This window comes from Oreochromis aureus, linkage group 2 (assembly GCF_013358895.1).
Source record: "Oreochromis aureus strain Israel breed Guangdong linkage group 2, ZZ_aureus, whole genome shotgun sequence".
NCBI lineage: Eukaryota > Metazoa > Chordata > Actinopteri > Cichliformes > Cichlidae > Oreochromis > Oreochromis aureus.
Window position 1 is genome coordinate 23,115,308 of NC_052943.1, and position 23,176 is coordinate 23,138,483.

Consider the following 23,176-nt stretch of genomic DNA (forward strand, 5'->3'; position numbering starts at 1 on the left):
TTGAGTCCAGCAGTAGCCCTTTTCGAGATAACATCACAAATTTACATAGTTCTACCTTCTCTATTTCCTTTTTCTTATTGTAAACTGAATATCTTAATATAATGTTGTTTAAATGCACTTGAGTTAAAGTGATTATGAAAATAGCTGTAAAATGCCCAAAATGCACACTTTAAACATATATGTGTGTGGAGAAAGTAGATGTGATGATCTAATGCATATGAGTGTATGGAAATTGTACTAAAATCTACTTTTATACTGGAAGTCTGTTTGTTGGTTTGTTGAAAGTTCATTTAACATAAACTTGGTGGCAACGATGCTGATTCCGGACAAAAAGTGGAGAGACTTTGAAATGAATTGGGACACTAACAAAGAAAAGTTGAAACGTATATCAGGAAACGAAAATAAAGTGTCACTTATGACTCTCGAATGTTGTGAATAAAGCATATTTGAAAATGTAACTTCTTATTGGTGCAATGTTAGGAAAAAGAGAAGATGACATTGTTTAGAAGAAGCGCTTTTTCAAAGTGTTGTGTGCTCTCTTGTCGCCAAGTGCCTCATTCTCGGCTTTTTCCGTCTCTGTCCGCCTTCTCATTAACATTCCTCACTTGTGGGTGTGATGCTGAGAAGATCTCCTGCTCGCCGAGCGGAGACTCGCAGTGTGCCTGTGCGTTAGAGGAGGTATCAGCTGGCGGCAGGAGGGGAGCGACGAGGAGGAGCGGAAGAAGAGACGGCAAACCTACGTTGCAGGCGACCATTCCTTCACTGCTGGTGTCCTTTCACTGCTAGCCACTTGCAGAAAACGGTCCTTTCCTATTTTTTTTTCTCCCCACGACTGAAGGTGTCCAATATGTCTGGGATCTAATATCTCCGGAGAAACAGAGGAATATCAGAATACCTTAGTGGATGTGGACAACTAAACTGTCGACATGGAAAAGATAGTGAATTTATTCGTTTCACTTCTCCTGGTTTTATGGGGATGCGCGCTTGGAGGCTCGCCCAGTGTTCAGATTGGTAAGCACCCATTAGTTCAACCGTAAAAGCCAGTTAGCTACAAACATTTTTCTGCGCAAAAACCTGTGAAATTGGTTCTAAATATGTTGTATTAATCAAATATTTACCAGTGTGAAAAAATAATTTGTATTTATTTCAGGGGGACTTTTTCCAAGGGGCGCAGATCAAGAATACAGCGCGTTTCGGATAGGAATGGTTCAGTTTGGCACCTCGGAATTCAGACTGACGCCTCACATTGACAATTTGGAAGTGGCAAACAGTTTCGCTGTTACCAATTGTTGTAAGTTAAACATATTTTAAGTGTTCTTTTATTGAAAGAAGCCTTCAATGTCATCTGTGATATAATCTCCACCGTTGTGCTATTTATCATACGAGTTTGGATACACGTTATCAGCTCTTAGGATGGAATGATCTGAGCTGTCTAATCTATATTCTGTCAGCAAACACATCCAGACTGTGAGCTGGGTAGTTGAGGATGAACCAGGCTCGTGTAGGCAGGGGAAAGTTGGTTTCCACAGAAACAGTCGGTCACATCCATCCCATTTTCATTCCTTCAGATTTAGAGATCAAACAGACTGTACTGCAAGAATATCGATCCTAATATTTATTATCATCCTGCTTTCATGTAAACCAACTTATTTTTTCGAAAGTAGCTGAAGATAAGGGAGTGGTAGAACTAGACTTAATTTCAGTATTCCCTGATCTGTTTCTTGTAACAAATGACATTTTAAGCAGCCACCTTCATTACTTTATATTTAATGTTCACTGAAAGGATCAACTATACTGAAGATAGACAGATTCACTGGATCGGTATGCATTCGCTGTTTTTATCTTTCATCTTTAAAGACGAAATCTGAGATGTAGGACTCTTTTTTCATTGGTTACCGCTGTCACGTCTTTTCTGAGCCCAGAAAGAGCGGTGCTCAACCATTGTTTGTTCATATAGCCTTTGACTGCGCTTCAGGCATTGCCTAGCGACTAGGCGAAGCTTTAACATTCCTATTGAGAACTAATGATACCACGAGGCAGCGAACACGTCAAAGGTTCTTGTGAAAAACATAGGACAATAGCTCTCGATGAAATTTGAATCACGACATTCGAATTGTCTGCCACATTTATCTCCAATACTTCTTCTTTTTCGACGAGACGTCAGTAAACCGAGTTTTCTGATTAACATGCATTTACTGCTTTAAAAAAAATCCATGGTCCTTTAAAGCTTTATTTCCTTGATAGGTTCGGAGGTCGCTATTTTAACAGCCACAGTTCATACATTTCATTAAGCGGTTGCCAAGCGACTGCTCCTCTCAACAGTCCCTTAAACATAAATCAAACGCTTCTGATTGGTGCGCGCATCGGTCCAATCGATTTCATTACCATATAAAAGCTTCCTGCTTAGAGATCCTCACTGCGCGTGACACATCACAGTGAGAGTCATGTCGATGATTGAATTGTTTACAGCAGTCTATATAAACCACTGTTGTCTGGCTGACTTGGTTTAAATGCATCTCACACGTACAATTTTTTGTGCAAAGTATATCCTGTGTGTATGCTTTGGCCCCACCCCCCACCACACAGACACACACACACATACTTTACATACTTTACTCTTGAAGTTTGTCTATGTTGTGACACATATATATTAATCTGAGCTATTAGATGATCTTGTTTTGGAAAACTATATGCAAACTATATACCTACTTATAATAAAAAACATGGAGAGACCCGCATCTGTTTACTTGTTTAACAAAGACTAATATGTGGGCAATTGAGCTGATTCTCATTATTTTAAATGAAATAAACAGAACTTAGAGCTGACTACAAGGAAAACAATGGGCTGCAAGATTTGCACTGAGTTAATCTTTCAGTTAAGCACAGTATTTATTTATCCATATAATTAATTTAATAGACTTCCTGCATGATGTTACATCATCTCGTGCAGTTTCAGATGGCTGTAGAGACTATGACGTTGGTTCACATCCACCTTAATGACAGTGACTTCAGTTCATTTACTGCTGGTCCAGGATTGAACTGGAAAAGTACTGAAAGATGCATAAAGTTAGCAGTGACCCTGGAGGGTGAACAAATGGTTAGACAAAATAGCAAATGAATGGACAGATGTAGACTGTGTTATGCTGGAGAAAGGAAGTCACACTGTATACTAAAATGGGGACACATTTATTCAGAGGTTTTGTGTGTCTTATACATAGTTGCATGCATCTGGTGATACCAGATTGTGTGTGTATAAACTCCATCATCTGACTTTTTGAGTGGGAGCGAGAATGAGAAAAGGTAGGACTGGCTGGGGTAAGGCGAGAAGGGCGAGGGGGGGGGGTCGCATTTAATCCAGTAGATGGCAGTCTGCCCCACAGTCCGCCTCCATCTGTAATTACAGCACATTAATGCCATCACCTTGTCTTTTGTTAAACTATACTTTATGAAACACATGCAGGGGAGAATAATGGGAGACACAATAAAGCCAATTCTCGATCCTGAAATCTAAAACATTGTAACAAAGAGTTTTTATAAGCTGTATGTTTAGTTCTGTGAATGCAATAATCACACTCTTCTAATCTGAAACCAGAAAAGTACATTAGTCTTTAATAACGAGGGGAAAATGAAAGACAATATCCAGCTATATATAAATTGATCTTAGTGGACTACAGTATGTACCCTGAGAGATAGATTAGCTTTAAAATGTTTGTTCCCTCAATATGAAAGTAGATAATGTTATCAGCTACAAAAAAGAGTACTAAAATTTACTTGGCACACAATGTGTTTTTGCATTTTTCATATGAGATATAATGTTCACATATCATATTTGAGATAATTGGCTACTGTATTGGTTGGATAAAGTATCTTCTTTTATTTCCTTGCAAAATGTGGGACTCAATATATGGACTGGTATCTCTCACACTGTGGCTGTACTTCTGGGCACCAGCATACTTCATCAATGCAGTGTGTCAGAGACAGTGGGAGGGAGGATGATACATTCCTCCATCAATAACAGTTCATCTGGTCAGGCTGGCATCTGCTGCCAAGACCAGGGGAGTTGTTGTGACCGTGTTATGTGTTTGTGTGTGTGTAGTCATGTTGGTGTGCTGTCTACCCAAAGCAATAAATTAAAAAAAAATGTTCAAACACTCTAGATTATAACCAGCTGTCTGTCCCCACATGACAGACACACCCTGAAACTCTTCATCACTGTGAAAGAAATAATGAGGAAAGAAAGGGAAAAATGGTTGACTCATACCAGGACAAGTCAAAACAAAGATTCCAATTTCTGCTCATTTTTATCCATACAGTAAAAAAGAAAAAGTTTCTCTAGTTTATTTATAATTATAGATCCATAATGTGATAAGTAATTGGGAACGTTAGCAAATACGAGACAGTGACCTGTGTAAATATGTATCTTTTGTTATTGTATTTTGTTTACGTAATTGCATCTTTTATTGTGTCTTAACTCTTGTGTCTGCCTTTGATTACAGACATGGAACAAATCAAAGCAACACTGACATTACATATTTCCTTTATACCTTCACGAGATAACATAAGCATTCTGTCCCAGTCCCAAGAAAATATATATCCAATTTTTTAGCTTCCCTCTTGCCTTTGAAAAACCCCCCACTGTTGTTATTATTTAACTTACGTGAATCAAGTAATTTAAAGGGAGATTCATTAATGGCTGAACAGCTCACAGACATACATACTTTCAAGTGAGTTTTGAGTGGGTTAAAAGTGGCTGCATATTAGGGAGTCATAAACAAAACTCCATCTCAAGCAGCTACAGTTTGCAGCTTTGTCAATGATAGTGCAAAATATCACACCCTCTATGACAACTTTTTAGTTACTTGTACGTGAGACCTCACACCACATAATCTTTCTGTTTTTTTCTCTCCTGCCTTCACAAGCAGTGCACTGGAGTACTGAAAGCCAGTTTGGGCATAGCAAACAGTTTATTCCAAATAACATAACCAATTAATACTAACAGGGCAAAGTTGTACAGGGACCAATTATAGTCCATTCACATATGCACTCTCAGTGAACTCTCTTACCCATAACATTATCCTTTGTCACACCTGTTTAAATAATCGATGCTACTTTTTGCTTCTCTCTTATTTCCCATGGGGTTGCTGCAGCGGTGGCTCCACATATTTGATCTGGGGCAGATTTCATGCCAGATGCCCTTTCTGACTCAACCTTTCCATTTATCTGGGCTTGGGACTAGCTGTATACTAGTGACTCCTGAGGGTGGGTTTGTGCCTACTCCTGGTCACCTGGTCTTGATCTGGAGATTAACTAAGAAACTGAGGTTTATTAAGGAGTTCCACAGGTTCTGTGCTGGGACTAACAATACATAGAGTATACATATTTCTGTTAGGCATTATTATTAGAAGAAATACCATACATGTTCATTGCTATGCTGATGACACTCACCTTTATGAAGCAGATGACATACACCAGTTAGTTAAAGACAAAGGCCTGGGTGACATCTAATTTCCTGCTTTTAAATTCAGATAAAACTGAAGTCATTGTACTTAGTAATGTGGCGACTGACTAGATACTTACTTTGGATGACATTACTTATGACAGTAAGTATTTTCAATACCAAAGTATTGAAATACTTACTTGTTGTGATTTGGAGCTAAATAAATCAAATTTAATTAATTAAATAAGCTCCTTGGCTACATGAGGGTTCATATTGAGGTTGTATTATTTCTGACACAGTTCTAGAGCTGTTCATTATACCTTAAACAGACAAAGAAGTCATAGCTGAATACATGTGTTGATGCTGGATGACTGAAATGTCAGTGTGAAATAAAATTAAAAATTGGCACGCTGAAAGTTGTGCCGCTCATTTGGTCTTTATCGATGTTTGTCAGACTCAGTGTATAAACGCTATTATATCACTAAGCCAACTGCTACAGTATCAGTTAGCTAGCCATTAGTATTAATTCATTCTGAAACGTTTCTGCAAAGCTTTGTCTCAGCTGTTTTCTTCATGATAATTTTCTTTCTTTTGACTTGAAGAGCCTTTTTTTCATTGGCTTCAAAACTTATCTTATTGTCAGTTAAGAGCAGCAACATTACTAGCCACAAGACAGACTGTTATTTATCCCTGTGCACTTGAAAAGGAACCATCAAACATGTGAAAGTACAAAAAAAGAAAAAAGAATTGCTAAAACTATTTATAAATCCAGTCGTATTTAGCAGGCTAAAGACATTATTTTTAAGAATACTCCAAAAGTTGTGGCCCTAATAACTTGGAGTAGTTCCACTATTTCCATTACTAGGATAATCCATCTTTTCTGGTTCAGCCTTCTAGTTTTATAGTGTTAATGATAATCTTTATGTGTGTTTACTTAATTTCAATTCAAATGCTTCCATTGTAAGTTCTTGTGCTTTTATTTCTGTTACCTACCTTTTTTGTAGCAAACTGCTTTTCTAAGACCAATGGAAGAGTTTGAGGGCACTGACAGCCAGCTGGCGATTTTAACACTTCAAAGTTCTTGTTTGTCATGGTTGAATCATGTCATACTATAATTTCATGCATCTGAATGCACACAGCATTTCTGGGACGAACATATTCAGGGACCTTGCTGAATGATCAAAAGCCTAAACCGGTCATACATGCACTGCGGTGAATTGGTTATAGCCAATTTATTGTTCACGCTTAATTAAGTGCATTCTCCTCCATTTCAGAGAGTGCTGTGAAATATTAAATAGGCCTGGGAGCTGGCCGGTCAGAAAATGAGGCTAAAAACCCTCTGTGGATCTTAGCTTGCCCTGAATACAGCCCTCAACCAAGCCCTTATGACTGTGTTCTCAAAAAATACAAGCTTGAAATATTATATGTTACAGGGTAATTCAAAGTTCTTAGCTGGAAGTTTCCAAGTTATTTCATTGACTTTTATTATCATAACTCAGTCTTAAACTCCCGTGGTGTTTTGCATTTCACTCACTGCCTCAGTGATAAGTCTTAAACAGTTTGCATTAATTTAACTAATAAATAAACATTTCCTGCATGTGTGGTAATAATAACTGGATTGATATGATTTGATGAATATGATTGCCACTCTCCTGTCTGAAAGCCTGCTAGAATCTCAGCAACTAAGTCATGTGAGCTGAAGAAACAGTCATGAAATACTGTTTTGAAACATCTGAGCTGGAAATGTTCCAGATCCATTCATTGAGTAATTTAATGCAACTGTATGCTATAACATTAACATTACCTTGTGCTATACAGTAGTAAATCATGTAAAGCAATATGATACAACACATTTTAACATGCATGAATGTCAAGAAGGAAAAAAATGTCATGCACAGTATTCTACTGAGAAGAAGACTGCAACTCCTGAGAATGGCTTCATTTTCATATACAGTAGCTCCGCCTCCCACCAGCCCTACTCACTTGTGCTATTTAAAACAGTTTTGACATTGTGTCTCTGTCAAGGGTTACACACTTTGAATTGGTGCCAGTGAATATTCAATGTGCAATACATAATACTCTTAGTTTAAAAGGAAGCACACTAAAGTTGTGACCTTCCACGGGCCTTGGCTTTTAACAACAGAGAAAGCATTAAAAAGTAAGATTTAGATTGCAGCTGCACTTCTTTCATGGGATTTGATGTCTTCGTCACTATTGGGGATTTTCATGCAAATTTGACTATTTTTGACAAGCTCCTCTGTTATGCACAAGGCTGTTCTGTTGTGCAGACATGACAAAAAGCCAAACTTAGTGTGCTGACACAACACTGGACCATATATTAATATTTGCTTAGATGTACTTTGTGTGTATAGATGAAAAATAAATACAATGATATAAATGTGTTAATGTATTAAATGTAAGTAGGATACTAATATGGAAGAAACTTGGATCATTCTGGAGGGACTTAGTCTACGGCCATTTTTCTTACTCTTTGTCTTTGATTAAATAAGTGCAGCTTAATGTAGAAAGTTTAGAAAGTAAGAAAAAAAAAGATACAAATATGAACCCTGGATATGTAATCTGAAACCACTTATAGGGAAAGAATATAAACTCACACGGCTCCGTTTTATCAGATGTAATGTTTTACTCTGACTTCCTTTCAGATAGAAACCGTGAAATCTGAAAATATCAGATAATTTATTCAGCTGCCCCCCTTTTCTAGTGTTTCTCCTGCTGTTTTAAAACAGCAGGGTGGATTGTTGAGCTGCCAAAAATGTAAGGGCGGTTTTCTCATCCTGTATAATTTTGAAATATTTGGGCAGAACTTGACTGCTAACATTATACTGTAAGTCTCCACACCAAACCCAGAAACTACCTGTACACGAGCAACTTCACTCTTTTCCATTAACTTTATCTTCATGTTGTTGAAATCAGAGCTGAAAGTAGTGACCAGTCTGGAGTTTCTTCTTGCCTTATTATTATGCTCACTGTCTGTCTGCTGCCCGGGCATGCACATGGGCAAGAATATCTGGTACTAGTGTGTCAAGCATGTGTGGGTTTGTTTGCCCACCCTTTCATACACCTGTCACACACAGTGTTGTCACTGGGCATGTGTGCATATCAAGCTTTTGTGGATGCAGCTTCTGGCTGAAATCCCATCTCTTCTTTCCATTCTCATCATGTTTCTTTATTATTTGTTTTCTTATCTGCTTCTAATTGCAAAAGTCAATGCCCATTTAATTGTTTTGACCTGCTACCCATTTGCTTCCTGCTGCATATTTGGCTGTCCTTGTGACCAATCTCTCATTGAATTTACCATTGTGAGTTTGTCCTTATCTTAACTGTGTAGTGTTGATGCTGCTGCATATGCTAAATTGAGCTAGAGCCACTATTGTCCTTGACTTCTGTTGGCATTTCTGAAGTGTCTAGAAACCAACCAGTTTCTAGAAACCAGTGATGTACTGTAAGTCCACATTTTTGTATACACTACTTCTCAAAAGTTTAGGGTCAATTAATTAATTATTTCCTTTTAATATTTCATATTAGAAGAACCGAGGCTCATTTTCAACGTCACTCCTGTGTTAAGTTAGCTTTGCATTAAAAGACTATCAGGTCAGGTTAGCATAGTTAAAAATCATTGTAACTAATAAAGACTGGCTAGTTTAGTATCAATATTTTTTTGGATTTGATAATAGTTGCTGTTGATGTCCTTCAATAATTTTATAATTCTATAACTAATGATGAGCTTTCAAAAACCGACAGAACAGTCAAAGTTTTTATACAACAGTGTATACTCCTCCTTTCACAAACCAGCACTATTGGACGCTTATGGGTGCTATTAAATGAAACTAACAAATGAGGACCCGTAAGGCAGCTGCTTGTTAAACTTGTTACCTACTTGTTGGAGTCCCACTTCTCTTTTTATCTCAGTAAAAGACAGATTTTGAAGAGAGTTTTCATACACACCATTGTATATTTTTTTTTTTACATTTATTTATTTTTGTTATTTTTTTTTCCCACACGTACCACGATAACCACAATTTTTTGGAGCCATGTTATAGTTACTTGAAATGTTCCTCTGCACACCTACATAGATATTCCACTAAAAATGATTAATCATTTATGAAAAATCTGTCCATTAATAATGCTTTTTTTGGCAATATTACTTATCAGTGTAATTTTATCATAAAAAAAACCCGTGCTTTACTTAAAATAAAGGAACTTTTAATGTGACCCACTGTCTCTGTATGTTTTCATTGATAGCTGAGCCAGTAGGCACGGCAATAAATGTCAACACATTTTGCTGGCAGCTGTAACTTTAAAGCCTCTGCCAGACAATCTTTTGTTAGGTATAGTATGAAAAATAACAATCATATCATTTAACATATAAGGAAACTAGCCAAAACACGTACATAGTTGATAGTCATTTAGTAAATGGCACATAAAACGTATTTTATTTTAGAGAGTCCATGTAACTGTAACTAATTTAATTTGTTATGGTGTAAGCAGGGAAATGAAAAGACTTTGCATGTCATTCTGTTTTCTGCTTTTTCAAGCTATGCATCCCACAGATAGCTTGAAAATGATATGATCAGATCAGTCAGTTTGCACTTTTAACCTGCAGCTCATCAACTGTTCTAATCTTACTTTTTGGAGGAAAAAAACCCCAACCCAAACCTTTGCAAGCCGATTTTTGTACAGTCAATAATTTATCCTTTTAATCTTTGTAAAGCAGTGGGGTAATAGACCAAAACTGCACCTATTAAAACATAAACATAGCAGAACAATAGGAGAAGATTAATACTCCCACACACCCCTGCATAAAGAGAGAATTTGACATACACTGCACAGTCACTTTGGCAAGATGATCCTCTGTCCAATGGAGAGAGGCAGATTAAAGAAACTGCTCAGGGACTGTGGCCTTACAAAACTTCTGATCAGGAAACATATGAAGTTCTTTTAATGGAGACAAATATCACCGCAGAGCAAATCAGCAGGGGGCGACTGCACTGGTGCATGGCTGAAAACCAAGTAAAATCATCTTGTGATAGTTCACTCAACAGCCCAAACACTTATACATGTTAAAGATAAACAGTTTTCAGCAAGCAAGTGCTATGCTTAGAAATAAACATAATAAACCAAGTAATTCATATGTTATAAATCTATATAGCAAAAAACAAAACACAAAAATATTGGTTTTAGCAGTGTAGGCAGGCTTAGTTTCACAATTTCAACCCTTTGGTGAGCAAAAAAATTCTGCACAACTGTAGAAAAAGCGACTGACAAGCCAACAGCTGCTGAGATGCTTTGGCTACCGTCCAGATGAAACCTTTTGTTTAAGCAGGCAGATCATCAGGGAGCAAGTTGTTACAAGAGTACAATACCGCTGTCTGTAAAACAGACAGCAGTTAACAGCAGTGCTGACAATATAGAGAACTCTTTCAAAGGGATCAAAGCTGTAAATGAAGTGGACAAAGTGAGCTGTGGTTGAGAGACAGGGCTGAAAAAATGGCATGCGCGCTTTTTCAGCAGGAAACAGAGAATTAATTCCTCTTTTTTGTGTGACTAATTCACACAATTAAATACATTTCAGTCAGTTACATTAATCAGTGCAATTAATGTAAATAGTACAGTAAATTACTTGCTAAGTTTGACTACTTATCTATCCTTCCTAATAGTTTACAGAGAAAGTATGAAATGCTAAGATCACAAAAAACAGACCCAGATTCCCTCCTGCCGCCCCACCACTCTTATCTACCTTTACCCTGAGTCATCATGCCCTTTTTAAAAGGACACAGCCAGCCTAAAGAAAGTCTGTCCTACATTTACATTGCATTTAGATTTTGCTCACTGACACATAACGGTGGAACAATAGAGAGAACATCTTTGAATTTGCTGCTCTCTGGCTTATCAAACTCTTAAGACATTCTCATCCTATTGTGTCATTTGCGTTCATCATTTTTTTTATTTCTTTATCTTTCCTGTCATTTCGGTTGTATTTTTTTTTCTTTTAGTCCACACACAACATGCCCGCACATACACAATCAGATTTAAAGTTTGACAAAAACACCCATTAAGAGTAGACAAGGCAACCAGATCGAATCTTAATCCCACAATGATGGGAAGCACAGGTTCTCCTCTATGCATGTTGATGAGTATCCCTCTTTAGCAGTAAACATTATTTGTTGAAATAATGAAAATATTCAGTTAAATGACTTTCACATTGATTGTAATTACTGTACATTTGAAGATTCTTGTAGAAATATAACAGCCACTTGAAGTTCACCTACGAAAGACTAGCTCTTTTTTAAATATGTGTTCTTTGTTTTGCTTTGTGTCATGTCCTTTAGTAAGTTTGTTAAATTAGGTCTCAGTCACAGTCACACAACCTCTGCTCACTAGGGAAAGATGTGCATTATAGGTTGCTGGCAGTTGTCAGGGGAAATCGGTCACAGAGAGGGTGCTGCACCAAAAACCTCAGTGTGATTGGTTTGGTCACTTGCAAACTGCCACAGTCCCTCATAGTTTACATGGAAAATGCTGATTTGTCTGCAAACACTCGCTAACTAACCATCGAGCAGAAGGGAAACTCAAAAAACTTCAGCACATACTGGAAACTGAGAATGCTTGTTACTATAACTTTACCTTACCACAGAAACCAGCATGTTTCAAAAGGTGCATGTATTACTTTGAAGGTTTCTTGTTACATTTCACTCCTCACAATTTCACGACAGCTCAGAGAGTAGTTTGTGAAAACAAGACAAGGCTGTGTTTTCCATACAAATTTTGGGAAACCGTGGGAATTCCAAGAAGATTTTTAGTGCAGTATTGTACACGTCTTTGCTACAAATTTTACTTAGTGACAGCAAGTATCCTCCAGCAATCACTTGCCTTTGGGGAATACACATTGTTAGTGCCTAAAGAGTCACGGACCAGTTTCTAGGCATGCATGAGTGGGGCTCTATAATCAATTTCACAGCAACTGCCAACAACCACTCGTAACAGGTTGTCGAAAACTCATCTTCCCCTAGTAATTAGTGGTTACCAACTCCCAGCCACCAGCTGTTCTCTAGGCGTGTGTTACTGGGGCTTTAGGTTAGTTTTAAGATAGTTTTGTTAAAGTTTTGAAATGTGCAACTTAACTACTCTCTTAAAAACTGGTTGTCTATATTGGTTGCTTGGTAAAACATTCTTTATAATCTGGAGCCTTAGTTGAATAGATGATGTAAATAAAGCCATTTTAAATATAATTTTATGTTTCTTCAAAGTTGTACAGAATTTAAAAAATCTAGCCAGCCCACTTTTTAGAGATACAGTGGTAACAATATGCTCGTCATCAACTGTGATCAATTCTCGATGCCAAAGTGAGATAATCTGTAATCATTTTGGATACCCAGCATCTGACTCATGACAAATTTTGCCTTCTGCCATTGTCAGTAGTTCCTCTCTCACACACAGCTAGTTCTCATAATAAAAGAGCAAGGGGAAGGGGTGGTTAATATTAATGCCGTTGTCACTGCAGTATATAAGCTTTTATAACGGCAGGAGAATTTTTTTTCTTTATTTTTCAGATTATAGATATAGGAGGGGACATCTTGATAGAGATCCAAGGATAAAGCCTTGGTTGCATCTTTTGAGGATAAGAATCTGGGCTCTGTGGATACGATCTGCTAATCTAGGTCTTTTGTGACACTGGTGCAGAGATAAAGTGCTTGCGTTAAAAATAAATGATTAAACCAAGGAAGGATAAGTAAATACAACATAATTCTCATTGACTTAAGGCAGTATTTTTTTCCCCCTGAAGTCGGTTTTCTGTGCTGCATGGTTCCATTGATCCCCTATCTGACATGACTAAATTTTATATATTACAGTGTTTTTAGTGTTGGAGACGTAAAATAACAAATACAGTTTCCATACTATATTCAACAAAGACCTCTAACCTCTGGTAATTTTATTTTCAATCATACTAATAGAAGTTTAACTGTCACGGTCTGCGGTGGCAGACCATGGGGAAGTGGGGAAGGGGGACCCAAACGCAGGACTCTTGCGATGAACAGTGCGCTTTATTTACAGTGGAGTAAATAAGACAAGACAATAATCCCCGTGAGCTCCCTCGACTCCTGTGTTGTGTCTTCACCCAAAACCCTGTGCTCTGTGCTCTCTGCTCCCGTGTCTTCGCACTCCCCGTGCTTGTTGTCCACCTGTGCTCCACTCTCCTCCTCCTGGGGGAAAAACAACAGAGGCAGCCGTCAGGACACCAAACTCCAGCAGGCACACACTTACTGCATGTTACTACACTAAGGCACACTAACTTGGAGTCGACTTCAATCATCCAGCGCCGGTGGGAGCGCCATCATCCTCTTAAATAGCTCCCCCGACGAGACTCATCAGTAGCAGGTGCGTGGCATGGTCTTCTGGTGTGGCCAGCCCCCTAGCCGGGCCACAGAGGTGCTTGTCACCCGGCCTACAGGACACCACCACATCCGCCCACAGACATGCACACACCCACACCTGCCTATACATACATGCGTGGAACGCACACACAGACAGCAGCACAGTGCACACACATTTCTACAAAATATAATAAAGTCCATAACTGCTCAGGGACCCTGGGACACTCAAGCCCAGGTCCCTGACATTAACCACTGGATCCTGTACTTCAATTTGTATTTCCTTTTAAATGGTGGCTGTGATCAGGTTGTTGTTGTAGTTGATGAATATGTCGATAACCCGAACAAGTGGTTGTTGGTGGTTTCTGGTTGTCACCGGGTGAAATAGGTCTCAGAGGGTGTGCTGCAACAAAAACCTCCTTGTGATTGCTTTGGTTGTTAGAAAATTGCTGCAGTTCCCTTATGTTGGTGTGAAAGACTTGTCTGCAAACACTTGCTAACTAACCACTTTCAACATAAAAGTACTGCCTTACCACTAAAGACAGAGCTTTTATCTTGAAAGGGAACAGTGTCTTTTCCCAGTTTGTGTTGCACTCTTTGAAGTTTCACTACTGCATAGGGAATAGTTGGTGAGTGTTTGAAGATAAGTCATTATCTTACATACAAGCTTTGGGGGATTGAAGCAACCTGGTCATAACGAAAGTAACTGCACGATAACTGCTTTATAACCAATTTTACTTAGTGACAGCAAGCAACCATTTGCCAAGTGGAATATACACATTTTCCCCAAGTGATCGGTAGCTGCGAGGGGCTGAGTGACCAGTCTCTAGTAGTTTTAGCAACTGATTTCACAACAACTGCCAGCAACCACTTTTTTTTTTCTAGTGACCTGTGGTTGCCAAGCAGTCACCAATCAAACTCTAGGCCTATGTGACTGGGGCCAAAGTAAGGCACTGTGATGACACTGGGGGACTTGGCATCGTCAGCTTGCACATCTGTGAAGGCTCCATTAACGCTAGTCAGGTTACACAGACATTGGAGTAAAAAGATTTGGTGTTTATGAAACATGACAAAGGGCAATGGAAGCCCAGAACTGCTTAACTGGCTGTAAACCAGTATAAAGAAAGACAGAGGAAATATTTTCCTTTTACAACTACACTAACCGGTCTCTTTAGTCTTGTTTACAAACCACATTGGTTGTGTCCCACACCGACTGTGACATCACCACAACCCTGACACTGTTCATACTGACACTTGAGGGCAGGCTGCAGCCTTCTTCTGAACTATAGGTGTCAGCACTCAGAAAAACGTTCCACATCAGCTGGTAAATGATTAGAAAAAGTCAAAACAAGAAACAAACTAGCCAGAAAGTCTCATCATTTCAAGCTGCTGCAGTATCTCTGTCTGTATAACCTGGGGCTCTCTTCAAGTCAGTTGCATCAACTGTGTCACTTGACAGATTACAAAAAATGACAACCCTAAATGACGCACAGTTATGAAATGACTTTTCATCACAACTGTTCGCAAAGATGTCCGGGGCCAAGCATAAATATGTCAGTTCTCAAAACCTGACAAAAAAAGGTGGAAAACATGAACTATTTTCAAGTTTTCATTATTTACAAGTCATTGCATTCTCTTAATAGTTACACATTTTTTTGTTTTTTACTAATATTAAGATGTAAAAATTATGATAGCAGAGCATAGTATATAGTGCAGATTAGTAGTTTGTGACATTATATGACATAATGACCAAAGGCAATGTTTGATTTTGATTGGAAGGAGGATGGTCTTTATTTTTTTTTATTAGTAATTATACAAACTGATTACTGCTATTTTTCTGTGAACATCTATAAACACATTCATCAATTGCTGCAAAGAAATGAATGATGGATTGTTGTATGAAAGTCAGTTTAAGAGGGATGAACTGAGGGTCAAGGAAAAGATGGTTAGTCTGAGGTTAAATGAAGATAATGAGCTGATGAGAGAGCTGAAATTAGAAGTTGACATTCAGTGGGTGATATTGTATTTTCTCTTTACATCGCTCTAATGAAAGAGATTAAAAGAAAAAAAATGAGAGGATTCTACAAAAAAAAAGAAATTAAAAAAAGAAAACAAAGCAGGTGCCAAAACTTTAGTAACGTACTTGTAGGCTACCACATGAACAGTGACTGCAGGATTATGTGTGTTAAATGCTCTTTACTTTGCCAGACCTCTCTGAGTTGATCCCTATATATCTACAGCAAACACCGAGTGTCTGGTTGCTATGGCAGCTGCTCCCTCAGATGCTGGATGAGGCTGTGTTTTTATAGATAACTAATTTTGCTCTGGCAGGATCCAAGATCATTAGAACATAAAGCAGCAGATCCAAAGTCTGCTTTGGTATTTCCACTAAAGGTCACTGGACATACGGTGTGTTTTATTATGGGAGGTAGATGAAATGCGAACAGTGTGTCTGATGTATGACTGCCTTTGCAAAATCAATACAGCTAAAGAATTCTGTATTGTGCTTCATGAAATAGACTGGTGTGCGTGTGCAGTAATACAACACAGTAGTTTTCTGTCTTTAGATCTAAATGTAGCCAGTTTTTAACAGTAGAAGTATTTAAAGATTTTTTAATCAGGGTGCTCCATGATTAATGTGAATGAGGTACAAATTAGTCTTTAGAGAGAGCAGGTTGAGCTATGGAATTTTCTTTGATCTTTGTGCAAGATAAACATTCATTATGTAGGATTTCTTTGAAGAATATGTCTTGCAGAATGGGTATTTGTAAATGGTTGCACATGTAATTGATTGCTGAATTGTATCTAGCTGTTGTAATGCAGTTAATTCAGGGTGACCAACACTGAATTCTAGATAATGTAAAGGCAAAGTGGAGGCCCTAGTACACTGTTAAATTGCAGGAGCAGTCAAATTCATAAATGCAGACATCAGAGTGGTCTTTGATTGTTCTGTTTGTTATTTTTGCTCTTTTTTAATGGGGATCCTGTTTTCAAAAAGATGATTCTGAAAGTGTTATGTGTGGTTGTTAAAAATGACTCATGAGGCAAGTAAAGTGAACAAAAAGTCAGCTTTAATTCCAAACACAAAACCTGGGAACATGCTCAGGCTTAGAAAAATTAAGGCTGGTAAACAAAAAGGCTGGGTAATCACAAATAGCAGAAAAATAACATAACATGGCACGGGAAAAAGTGGCAAGTCACCTAGGAGATGAACACGTAGCAAGCAGGCAGATACGGGACAGACTGAAAACTAACAAGGGAAACACATAACTAACGAGAGCTTTGTAAACCAGTAGAAAGGAGGGAATCAGATAAGAGAAACATGATCAGTCAAAAAAAAGTGATTAACAAATAAAAACAGGAAAATACTAAAACAGAGATATCGAGAGCATACAATGCATTTGTAATAATCACATTTTGTTGTCTAGAACATGGACTGTAAATAAAAGATGGCTTTCTAAACTTTGCCATGATAATCGTGGATTCTGTCTGAAGTCTTGATTGTTGCATTTTTTCCAATACCATGTTGTCTTGTAGCAACTAGAAATTAAATTTGGACAAGAAGTAGAACTTTATTGCCAGCTAATGCTAGGAAGCCTTGTTCACAATTAGCTATAGAGAATGAAACAATTTCTGTACCCTTCACCTGTCTGTAAAGATTTTCCTTTATTCTAGTCTTTGGTGGCTGACTCACTGGCTATTTTAGAAGCTATTTTACCTCTTATTTGTTTCAATTTTAAGCTTTAGAACGATAGTAGGTAATATAATGCTCAAAATCCATATTTTGAGCATTTGAAAATCTCACCTTTATTCCATGAAACATGCCACTTGTCATTAAGGCCAACTAGAATGAATTTTGTCTTGTCTGACCATAAAACTTCCCTCCTGTTCAAGTAAGCATCTGCAAATTTCAGTCGAGCTTATAGGGTTAGACATCAAGGCTTCTTTTTTGGTCTGTTGGTTAGCCAGCACTGCCTCAGTGATGTAAAACTTCATGGTGGATAGTGAGACTGGTACTCTTGAGCCTTGGTAGTTCCTGGGTTGATGGTGAACATCCTATTTGAATTTATTTATTTAAAAGGGACAGTGCAGTTTACCATAGTCCAAGTACAAAACATGAAACTGACGTAATGCACATAAGTTTATAGCTATTGCTAATTTTCAACAATTGTCCCTTTTCAACATTTTCATCTGATCCGATGGTGGGAAAGGTGTTAACACATCCAGATCACTTGTGCTTACATACAGTTGTTTGATAATCTTGAAATCTGCAGTTGTTTAAAAACAAGTCTCTCCCAAGTCAAATCAATCAATCAATCTGTGAAAGTTCTTTGGATTTTCACAGGTTCTGTTTGCCAATCCAATGAGTGCTGCCAAACAAATCCTTTGCTGGCAAAGAACTACGAGTTGTAGTAAATTATGAACACTAATAAGAAGTTAATACGCATTAGTGTTGTAAAGTTTAAAGACTGTAAAACTTTCAGTTCCATTTATTAAAAGATTTAAGTAAATGTATGCATACATTAGAGCCTATATGTATGATTTTTTGACCCTGTGTGGATTGGAGAAAATCCCAAATGAATTCAAACGTGTCCACCCAGTTCCTGTTTTTTACTCATTAAAGATGTACACTATACGGTCCTTTCACCCTGGAAAAGAAGAGTTTAAACAATGCATTTAAAGCCCCAAATTACCATCACATTCAGGAGCACGATGAGTGTATGTAAACTTCTGACCACAACTGTACTTCATTGAAAGATGCTTAGAAAGCAACAAAAGTCAGAGTGTACATCATGCTCGGGACATTGCGGGTTCTGTACTAAGATCACACACTGGGTGTTTAGTATAGGGGCATTCAGCAATCTCTGTTCTTGTGAAAACTACATCTATCCACGGCAGAAAGCCTGCAGGAAACAGGTCAGTGAACAAAAGCAGGGAGAGAGAAAGAGAGGAGACAGAGAGAAATAGGATGGGAGATGGGAGGAGGGGGGTCAGAAGTTGATAAGAACTGAGCTGTACTGTTCTAGTAGAGACCAGCTGCCGGAAGAGCTGCTCAAAGGCAGACAAAAACACTTCCCAGTCCTATCGGCCACTCAAAAGCATGACTGAGAGCTGTCACCACGGCAACAGCCTACGGAGATTTACTGCATGTATATCCACATCAGCAATAAACAAAATGAGATTTTCACATACAAGTTTGGTCATATAGGAAATATGAGTTTATGAGTTTATGTAACTATAACAAGGAAGAACAATTTCTGCATGCATAAAAATTTGTGGAAATAATTGGTGCAGGGATCTTACCCATAGTTCTAATTCACATATTCCAGAGGTTTTCAGAAAGATTTTAGAGTCTAAACACTACATTTAACTGTGTGCTGTGTTTCCTGCTATGTGGAGAGAGAACATGGCTGAAATACGTTACCCTGGCAACAGTCTACAGAGGGAATTAAACCAGATCACGCCTTTATGGGCTGCAGACAAGTCATAAAGCACACGCAGTACATATTAATATTTTGCTTTCTGCAAGTGTTGTACGTTTTACAGTCTATACTCTTAAGTTGCAGATGAATAGACATTTTTGCCTAAGAATGTAACCTAAGTATCAGGATGATAGCCATAATAAGACCATGTCAAATTCTCTGTTTACCAAAAAAAATAATTCAATGCTTCCTTTTTTTCCTCTTTCAGCAAAGGATACACTAGACCATCCCTTACAAAAGGGAACGAGCGAATGCTGTCCCACATTTTAAAGTTGCACGTCATCCATTCATTCAGGAAACCATAATATCAGCATAACTGATGCAGATCATCATATGAATTACTTTTGTGCTTTAAGGCTTGTGCCGTAACTTGCTAATATTTTGATATGTTTTGAACCATCAACATGTTAAATAGGCAAATTCTGTTTTTTTTGTCACATACTGTGTATAAAAGATGGACGTTTTATTGGATACCCTGCTTTACTGGCTTTGGGAAACAAATGGTGACTGCAATGTGCAAAATCATATTTTCAGTAAAACTTGAAACTAGTAATTGAGACCATTAACTCACCAGGATCCACAGTGATTGAAGGAGACTGCAGTGAGTTCTCTTAGATTTCTATACAGTCAGAATATCTGTGTAGGTTCTCAGTCATCCAGGTCATTGTAGTTTAAGGAGCTTGGAAAGAAAGCACCTGGACTTCTTTATCTTTCATCCCAGAAGCTTAGAAGATTCTTGGATAAGAGGTGAAACATCTTCAAGAAACTATACAGTCAGAAATATTTTTGAAACAAGAGGACCAGGCTCATGCTGATCTTTTGAAACAATGCCATTTCAAGGCACTTCTTCACTGGATTCACCTTTCAGACGTGGAAGCTGCATCCATCTTTCTTTGCAAAGTCTCTTGCTGGTCAAATTGTTGCTTTGTGTAAGACATTTTGCATTATGGATTTAGAAAGGGCTCTCCATTTATAAACATCAGTGTTAAAATAATGTTATGGTAGAATAAGTCACTTGGGCTTCATTAGGTCTTCATTTTGAGAGTTGTTGCCAGCATTTAACACTGAAATTCATAAATTTTACTTCAATCAAATGATGAAAGCCTTAATAAAAGGAATAATTCAACTAGAGTAACTACAAAGGGAAGAAAAATTAAGAATTTTTCTAGCCTGCATTAAACAGCACAATAAGAGAGGGGGAAGTATGTCATATTGTACGTTCTTAATCCTCCTTTCACTTACTTCCATGAATTCATATTGTTTGCCACTGAGGAGAAGTGTCTAGGAAAAAAAAAAACCATGAGGTCATTTATTTGACTCATCAACCACAACCACAGGCTTCAACTTAAAGAAAACGTCTGGGAATCAAAAGAATAGGAATTCTGTTCTGCACTAAAGTGTGTGTTAATTGAGAAAAAATGCAATCTCAAAATTGTTCCTGTGTCAGAGCCTTAAGTTAGAAACCTCTTTCCCATTTTCTATATCTGAGCCGCAGTGATAAGGATGCAAATACTTAAAAAAAAAATCCAGTACTACAAGAGCATTTAGGAGCACAGCAATAAATTTAGTTAAAAAAGCTGCTTGTAGCTGTCCTTACATCACCTACAGCACTGTTGAACACACAGGAGGACTGTGCAAGGGCCTAAAAGGATTGAGTTCACCCAGGAGAGCCAATGAAGATGTTTTTTTAGGTGCTTAAAAAGCATCTCTTGTCTAGAGTGAAGAGGAAAATGAAAATGCTATTTTTATTTGAACCCTGCTAATTGTAGTTGGAAACCACATTCTTTCCGGTAACAGTGAATGGTTCTTATGCAATTTAGTAGTTATTTGGTTTGTTGATCAGTTAAACACTGATTCAGATTTGGTTTGTTGATCAGATTAACACTGGTTTACACATCTTTATCTCTTAAGCTTAGCTTATCATAAAGTCTGCAGTCTGTTAGTTTCTTGGCAGCTTTTCTGAGCAAGAGTTACTTAGTTGAGTTGTTGCATGCATTATATAAACCAATCCTTGTAAAATAGACTTTAAAGGTGCTTTTAGCCAAGTTCTGTTTGCTTTGTACTACAGTGGAGCCTTTGATTTTGATTGTTCCCATGTTGTTTTCTTGAAATCAGATGACCCGAATTTAACTTAATATCTGGGGACAATGGATGAGGTAGACAACCCCTAATGCACTGGATGCTTTTTCTTCTATTTTATGCTTAGTTGTACCACCATTTACAAGGTAAAATTAATGCTTTATAAAATACAATTTGAAACTCACCATAAACCCACAAACAAGAACATGTTTACTGAGGGTATAAAACAAGTGAAAAACTAAATTTTGTCACAGATGTCTAAAAAAACGTTTTACTTGCCATCTACATCTAATATGTTATATATGTTTTGCACAGCTGTCCACTGCTTTGCTAAGCTAACCAGCTGCTGGATTCGGCTACATACTTATATATTAAATAAACTGATCATCAGTTAAAGCACATGGCTTATGAATTTTAATTTTCTAACCTGTATGCAATGGAGTTTTATATTAATGGCAAGCATCACAGACAGAAATATAAACAAATTTCTAAAAACAAAAAAAAACAACAACCTTATCAGACATCTTTACAAAATGAGTGGAGTTAATGTTGTGATCCAATACACAACAGTAAAGTGAATGCATATAGCATATAGCACGAGAATTAACCAGTGAAATATGATGAACAATATGAAAATGTAACTCCCCATATATGTCCCATGAACCTTGTTGTTTGATTATTTGTCAATGAATATTATGTTTATTAAATATTTCATTTCCATTTACTGGCAGAACTTGCCTTTGTTTCTTTACAGCAGTCAAAATATCATAAATAAAGAAAATAAACCTGAAAAAGGTTATCAAAACAACATAGCAAAAAGGGAATAAAATTAAATTTAGTTTTTATTTGCTGAGAGTAAAACATATTAGAAGTTATAAAAAGCCTCCCTACACTCTATAGATTTGATAAAAAAAAATATTTTCTTGCCACAAGTGCTGTGAATTCTAGCTTGATGAAGCATGTCCTTCACTGTAGTCCTTTCTCATCTTATCCTTTTTTCATGATTAAAATAATACAAAAAATCCCTTCCATGTTCCAATATCACTTTCACATAACAGTAGCATGACCATTGGGTTGTTTTGGGAAGGCAGAGACAAGCCACCAGGTTTCTCCAGCATTTTGTAGACATCCAAGGTCAAAATTTTCCTGTGCAACAACTATATCAGTGACAAATTTCCTCGGGGTGCCTTTATGCTGTGCAAACTGGTGACATATCAGTTCTACATAAAAGCCCTAAGGTCTCGAGGCATTTTTTATGTGGTGAGAACAGAAGTGTTGGAGATGCTGAGATATATAACAGTGAGTTCTGTTAGATGTGACTAGACTGCTGATGATTATCACCACAGTGACGTGGCATGTGCGAATGCATGCATGTGCATTATACTGATTCATTAGTTTGCTGAAGCACTGTGCCAATTTTGGCTTTCTGTTACCAGATGGTTTTGTTAAATTTGGATGCCTGTTTTAGTCCGTTTTTTCTACTGAATGGGAAATTGTGTATTTTCTTTATGTAGATATTAATAAAAAGCACCAATATGCCAAAGATTTCAGTGTACTGGATTTGATATTTTCAAAATAAAATACATTGAAACTATGTTGAAGCTTAATCTCTTCTGATTAGATACTTATCACTTTTAAAATGCTGACAATATTAAAAAAATAATAGCTTTACCATATTATTATTATTATTATTGGCATACTTTGATAGACTTAAGTATGTTTTGATGAGATTAACTGAATTTGCAGTATTCATCCATGTTGTTTGGACAATTTCAAGGCATTTATTA

General features: G+C 37.4%; 1 protein-coding gene across 3 annotated transcripts in view; it reads left to right on the forward strand.

Moving 5' to 3' along the window:
- The first annotated feature begins 677 nt into the window (after positions 1–677).
- The window catches only part of gria2b (glutamate receptor, ionotropic, AMPA 2b), a 48,112-nt gene continuing 25,613 nt past the window's right edge, over positions 678–23,176 (forward strand). For all 3 annotated transcript variants that reach the window (XM_031758899.2, XM_031758907.2, XM_031758915.2), the window contains exons 1-2: positions 678–1,011; positions 1,151–1,291. In XM_031758899.2, the coding sequence (XP_031614759.1) occupies positions 927–1,011; positions 1,151–1,291 (226 nt within the window). In that variant the 5' untranslated portion in view covers positions 678–926. The remainder of the gene's footprint in view (positions 1,012–1,150; positions 1,292–23,176) is intronic.